The 7,069-nt window shown below is 35.0% G+C and overlaps 1 protein-coding gene across 3 annotated transcripts in view; it reads left to right on the top strand.

Annotated features, from left to right (window-relative positions):
- Positions 1-3,674: 3,674 nt before the first annotated feature.
- pax8 (paired box 8) overlaps positions 3,675-7,069 on the top strand; it is a 17,138-nt gene continuing 13,743 nt past the window's right edge. For all 3 annotated transcript variants that reach the window (XM_015391848.1, XM_015391856.1, XM_015391839.1), the window contains exons 1-2: positions 3,675-3,810; positions 6,275-6,416. In XM_015391848.1, the coding sequence (XP_015247334.1) occupies positions 6,395-6,416 (22 nt within the window). In that variant the 5' untranslated portion in view covers positions 3,675-3,810; positions 6,275-6,394. The remainder of the gene's footprint in view (positions 3,811-6,274; positions 6,417-7,069) is intronic.

Below are 7,069 nucleotides of genomic sequence, written 5' to 3'. Positions count from 1 at the left end.
ACGCTACTTTAGACGTTGTTTTGTTTGTTTTTGTTTATTACGATTACAGCGATGCGGTTTCTCTCCATTAGCTTTGCAAATGTATCAGTTTTTATGTCTTACCACAGATACAGTAATCTTGAGGTCTGGACGTTATCGGGTTGCTTGAACAATTAATATTGATTGGATTCTCTTTCATCACTGAAAGGTTGAACCGTAGCTACAGTCTAAAATGTATCTCTTTTTTTTAAATATATATTTTTTTATGTCTAACATGATTTCTTCCATGATTCATTTCTGTGCATCCATCTTCTCCTCAGCTCTGACCAGCTAATCTGTCATTACTGAAGAAAAGCATCCCACAGTATGATGCTGCCACTAACATGGAGATGCTCAGGGTGAGGAGCAATCTTAGCTTTCTGCTAAAATAGATCTCTATTATAAAGTCTGTTGTTTCCTTTTTGCCTCATCTAGGGCACATTTATCCATTATGTTTACTGCATTTTCTACATTTCCATGTCTCATTGGAACAAATGGATCTTCCTGCTCTCTCCCTCCTCAAACTGTGTTTTCCATATCATTATTCTACAAAGATAAGATTTGTTAAGCATGACTAATTTATGTAGTTTTGTGCAAAAGTCTCTAACCTAAGCTGTGAGTTCCCCATAGACTCTATTTATTTAATTAATTTGGACCTTATCAAATGTTATATGCTAAAAGAAAACATGGTTATAATTATCTTAACATCTTCACTGCCTTGTTCTGAACATATGAGGTAAAGTGAACAGAGGTGTGGAAGAACTTATAAAGTCATTAAATTACACCTTTTCAGCACTTGTGAAAAAACATTAGCCTAATGAGTTCATCAATATTGTGCCTTTTACTTTAGCTATTACAAACCAATTACAGGGCTCATCTCCACCCGTTGACCACAAAAGGACATTTACCAACTCTAGTAAATGTTGTCAATGAATGCCCATGTATGGAGGATGGCTGTGCGGGAAATGCATGCGGGAGCGTGCGGATTAACAGATAGGAAGCCACGCGTCACTGCGCACGGGGTGCGCACTGTTTAAAAAGTTTATTTTTCCAAACATGCTCGTCGGGAATTAAGGATGCATTCTTTATCTATAATCATTTATAACTTTGAATTACATCCATTTAGATATTCTATGATAAATGAAAGGTGACAGGTGACATGATATGGGGTTTAAAACAAAGATCCTTTTCCGCTCCTCGATGTTTTCAGAAACCAAACACTTCGGGCCCTACAGTATAAACAGGAAAACTGTTGGGGTATGCATGAAGTCTTATCTATATCTAAGGAGTCGGAAATGTTTGCTGCTCTGACCTTTTCCCCGCAACTCCGGCAGCCACCTGTCGCCGCAGGTTACCGCACTCCTTTTTTTTTTCTTTTCCTTTTTTACTTCGCTTCAAACAGTAGGCTACAAATCTACACATAAAGTTTCTGATATTAAAATAAGATCTAAGGGTATTTATCTAGTTCTAATGCATTGGAAACAAATGAGATTGGGGTTTTTAGGTCATAAGATTTTAAACATTTGGGGCGCAAAATTCTAACCAAAGCAGTTTTATTCGGGCTAAAGACTAATATAAAATTTAATCTAATCCGAAATTGGCAGATCTTAAAACCAATAAGGTATCCGTTTTTTGTTTTTGTTTTTTTCTGTTTTTGTTTTCTTTTTTTGTTGTTGTTTGTTCTTTTGTTGTTTTTTTCCGAGGTTTACATCAATCTGAAAGCATGTACAAGTTTTATACTCAGATGATCTTCGGGTTATTCTATTTTTATTTTATTTATTTATTTATTTATTTATTTATTTATTTATTTATTTATTTATTTATTTGTAGTTTTGTTTTTCTTATCTTTAGACGCAAACCCATTCATTCACCATAACACTTTAAAAAACAACTATTCCATTTTCAATAACAACTTTCGATACACTCCCTAGATGCCAAGCCTATAACCTGGTTAATTATGTATATTTTCCATGCAAGATACCTGTTTCTGTTAGAAACATGCATCCTATGAAAGACTATCATGGACAACAATAAATGAATAATAACATAGGTTATTCTGACAGCTATTTAATCATTATCATTATTTATATAGGGGTTTGTAAAATCAACGCGTAAAGGATGCCTTTAAAGCAAAGGCACATTTAAAACTGAAAGACATTTCATCCGCTGGAGTCTTGATTTGGGTGTATGTGAATCACCTCTCCCTTTGGCAAGTTAACACATATAATTAAGCTCTATTTTAATTGTTCTTAGTTTTCAATGTGATAGATAGCAATCAGTGGGTTTTAATCCCTGGTTCAACTCTCGGTAACCTCCCTCTCTCCCTGAAGGCTTCTCCTTTTCTCTCCTTGCCGCGTCTCTTTCTGCGTCTGTTTCCACCTGATGTGGGGACTCCCTTTAGTCTCTTGGATGTTGTATTTATTTTAAAACAGTGGTCTCTTTTGTCCTGGTGTTTGGAGGCAGTGCGTTTCAAAGACGAACCCTTAGATAAAAAAAACTGATGAGATAAGAGCTGCAACTGCAGGAACATTTTGGTACCTCTTCTTTTTCTCCCAAAAATATAAAACATACATGTGCCTTCAAATGTTCTCCAGGTTTCTCTCCTGATAAAATGGGAGTAAATGAGAGTTTATGGGAGACAGACTACACGGTGCCATGGATGGGTGTCATTAAAAGTGTGGTGTTTGTTTTACAGACTGGTGAGAACAACTTTAACAGCGTTTGAAACCCACCGGGGTCCCGGCACCCTGCTGTGACGTGGCGCACAAGGCAGCAAAAAAAGCACCACGATTCAGCTCGTCTTTCTCTGTTTGTCAAAACACATTCATTTTGTTTTTATAGCTAAAAATGTAAGTCTTTTTATAGAATGGAGAAAGTAGAAAATAATCAGTTCATTCAGTTTGAGCGCCTATATTTTATCATGGAGGCAGTGGAGGTAATTCTGTATGTATGTATATATATATATATATATATAACTACCTTTATAAAAGTAGAAAAACAAGATATTTCATGGCTTTTTATCAGAAAAACGCATTTCTTTATTCACTTATCAGAAAAATAATGTGAATAAAGACAACGCCTCTTTGGAGGCAGAATTTAAGTTACAGAATCAGGAGGAAAAAATCAAAACGAAAATCCCATTTAAATGGTTGATGTCCGTTTATTTTGCACATAAATTGGAGGGTGACACCAGACTAGGATTTTTACTGCATGCAAAAACTTTTCAACCTTGTTTTTTGAGCTATAGTGAGTGTCCTTAGATAGTCTAATCAAAGCGCGTCTGACACTGGAGCTAAATGGAAACCTCAAGTGTTTCCATACAGTCACTCGGTGGGTGTTATGCCACCAAAACACCCGATCAGTCATCCTCTCTTTTTCTCTGGACTTTTTTTTTTTTTTTTAGAATTCTGACTTTTTTGAGAATTCTGACTCCAATCTCAGAATTCTTCTCTGTCACACTAAACCACACCTTTGTCTTCCTTCTCGTCCAATGGGAGCAGCGCGCAAAGCTGCGCGCATCCCCGGTTGGATAAAGCNTCTTCTTCTCTGTCACACTAAACCACACCTTTGTCTTCCTTCTCGTCCAATGGGAGCAGCGCGCAAAGCTGCGCGCATCCCCGGTTGGATAAAGCCTGGCTCAGTGTTGGCCGCGCTCACTCATCACCATCCAACAGGAGCGCGGTCACAGTCCGGACACTCAGCGCGTTTCACACACGCATCAGTGGGATAATAAAACTAAATCTGCCGTGGACCTAAAAACGGTTTTATTTAAGGCTCCACGTGGGAAAAAAGGTAGGCTCCCCTTTTTGCATCGCGCGGTATTTATTTGTCTGATGCCGTTATTATGATGGGAATATGAGGGGTAATATGATGACCATCATAAGCGGAGCTTTAATGTTTCGATCATAACTGAGCAAAGCGCTCAAAAAGAAATGAGATACATTGGAAATGACTGAAAATGACTACACTGGAAAAAATCTAAATCTAGATAAGCAGTTTTTCCTTAAATTAAGTGAATTTTTCATGGCTTGAGGAGGTAAAAGAGACATTTTGCCAATGGAACAAGTCAATTTACACTTAACACAATTGCGTTGTCTTATTTCAAGTGCATATTATCTGTTTATCTTATTTTAAGAGTAAAGATACCCATTTCATTGGCAAACTATCTAATTTACCTACTCAAATTAAGGGTAAATACACTTAATTTAGGAAATATTTACTTATTTCTAGATCGATTTTCCATTGTAAAGTATGAAGCCATTTACAGACACAATCCAGAAGTTTCAGCTTAAACTGAATATAATAAAACTGGAATTAATTTATATGATCTAGTCGCATATTAGGGAAGATTGTCTGTATTTCATTTTAACTCAAAGAGGCAAAACTATTAGGCTACCTTGTTATTTATTTATTGCCTTTTGGGGGATTGTTCGTTTTCTGATTATTTAACATTTCACTCCAGAAAAGCAGAAACCTTATAAGAAACTATTTATTTTACATGATCGTCTGATAAGACAAAAATTATGCTGCTCTGCGAATTATGGAACACATGGTTCACATGTTAGATAATATCTGTGAAAAAAGATTGAAAGTGTTTCTGTCTAATCTTTTCCTTTTTTGTTCTTTGTTTTTTCTAAACTAAAAAAAAGAAAATCCAAATAAATAAAAAGTTAAAAGAAAAAAAAATCAAGATTTTTTGTTGTGAAAAAGGTCATTTAAGCAAATAAATATTTTAGTTAACAGATGTTCTATAATGTTGTATTAGAATAAAATAAGTTGTTTAATTGAAAAACTACTGTCATTTCTGCACAGGTTCAGATGTTTCCTCACATAAAGTGCACCATCGTTTTTTCATTTGCATAAAATATATTTAAAAAGAAAAGGAAATACAAAATAACAATAAAGTTAATTAAATAAAATTGAACTGAGTTGACTTTTACAGAGCCAAATTACAACAAATACAAATGGATTAAGCAAAATCTGTTTATATGAACAAACTGCTAACCTGCATAAGACCTAAAATAAAATCATACAGTTGGGTTTGATGCATTTACATGTAATAATAAACATAGCATGTTATAATTGAGTAAGAAATTGTTTGTCTTTCATAAGTAAAACAGCTAAGTTTGGTCTCTACTGGGTATGGCCTAAAATGCAAATATATTTTCATTGATGGGGTTGAATTGAAATAATAAGATAAATAATAAGTTCAAATTAGACTGTATCTAAACTCTTTTTCACATTAGCAAATTGGGTTAATAAATGTCATTATTTCATATAAACCTTGGCAGGACATAAGGGCTTTATTAAAACAGTCACTCACTGTAAACTTGTGTCTGAGTAGAATAATTCTGCTTTTGCAAAGCATGGAGATGACTTCAGATGCAGCTGAATCCCGTTGAACCTTCTCAGTATAACAATAACAGCAGCATTATTATTATTGTGATATTTATACTCAAAACTGGATGGAGCCTTTAAACAAGAGTTATACTTATTGTCCGTGATAACAGCATACATCTCAGAATCTTTCAGGGCTCCAAACTCCGCTCTTTCCATATGATGTTTCACACTTTTCAAGTTCGAGAGAACAAAATTTCCAGCTTCTTAGTTTTTTTCCCCCCATAGATATCATTAGATGCACAAACCCTAACTTTTTTCCTTAGTTTCTTCTAGCCGTGCTGTCAGTTATTTGGTACTTGATGTATCTCCTTCTGGAGCCTGAAAGATGTTCCAAGCTTATGGGAGTCACTTAGGATGAAAGAATTTGCTAAATGACAAAATGTAAATTTAACACAGCTTGGTTTGTGACATTCAGAAACTAGCAGACTGGCTCAGAAGAATGATGTTCGCTCTGCATAAAAGCACTTGATCTTAGTCTGTAATGCTCAGCACAAGTTAGCAGACCTAAAAAAGCCGTATATTTAAGCGGAGACACAATATGTACCTTGGATATTGCCACTAAAACAATAATATTACTGAGCATAGAATTTGAACCCAAAAATTAATTAACGAAAAAAGCAGTAAAACAAGCCGTGGATGAAGGATTTACCTTTTATACTTCACACATGCCATGAAATTGTTGGTTATCACAGAAGCTTTTTAGTCTTTGTGTTTCTTTTATTTATAAAAACAAAGAGGTATAGGTACTTAGCTCAGTTTCTGGTTAGATGTCATGATGAGTGGAAGCATGAGCAGCATTCAGGGAAGTTCTTGTAAAAAAAACCCATCAGTTTCATGTTTTGCTGTCCTCCTGCAGTGTGATATTGGCGCTGAACTCCAGAGCACACTCATGTCAGACGAAACAGGAGGCTTACTGAGGGAACTTTAACCGAGCATCACGTTTAGCTGGTGGAGCAGGGAGCTAAAACTCAGGGATATGTCCAGTAGCACTGGAAGAGGTAAGCAAGCCACACCAGCTGCCGCTGCTGGCTTTTATTCAACATGTAAAGTATTTTTGTTGAATCACAAATAAATAAAAACAGACAATTCTGCATTTTTGTTTTGCTCAGAAAGCTAAAATCGATCTGTATTCTAACGAGCTGTTAGAGATGACTGGGCTTTTTTTGCTTGTTGGTTTTTATTATGAAACAATGGAAACAAACTTGGAAACAGCAAGCCAGTGAATTTATTCCTGCCTTAAAAGAGAGAATACCGATTATTGATCAACTTTTCTTAGCACATTACAAAGTCGAATTACACAGATATACAGAAAGACTTGATGATATTTTTAAAATAATTTTTGTGTAATCTCTTTACATGCTAAATAGAGTCAATAATATGCCCTTAACACACAATTTGTTCTCATGAAAACAATTCCAGTTGTTTCAAGGACAAACTGAACTCTTCCTGCTTAGAGGGGGGAAATAAGCTTTAACATAATTTCTTGTTATTTATGTTTTTTGGTCAAGCATATTACATTGTGTTTGAAAATCATTAACGGTAATTTACTTTGTTTTATACATTCATTACATAAATGTAGCTGGTATTGTTTGAATTTTTAGTGCTATTATTACTTTAGGTATGAGCATATATATATATATATATATATATA

The sequence above is a fragment of the Cyprinodon variegatus genome, unplaced genomic scaffold (genome assembly GCF_000732505.1).
Source record: "Cyprinodon variegatus isolate N-32 unplaced genomic scaffold, C_variegatus-1.0 Scaffold23, whole genome shotgun sequence".
In the NCBI taxonomy this organism is placed as follows: Eukaryota; Metazoa; Chordata; class Actinopteri; order Cyprinodontiformes; family Cyprinodontidae; genus Cyprinodon; species Cyprinodon variegatus.
The sequence above is the reverse complement of the archived record's forward strand: the minus strand, read 5'-3'. Positions and strand labels throughout refer to the sequence as shown.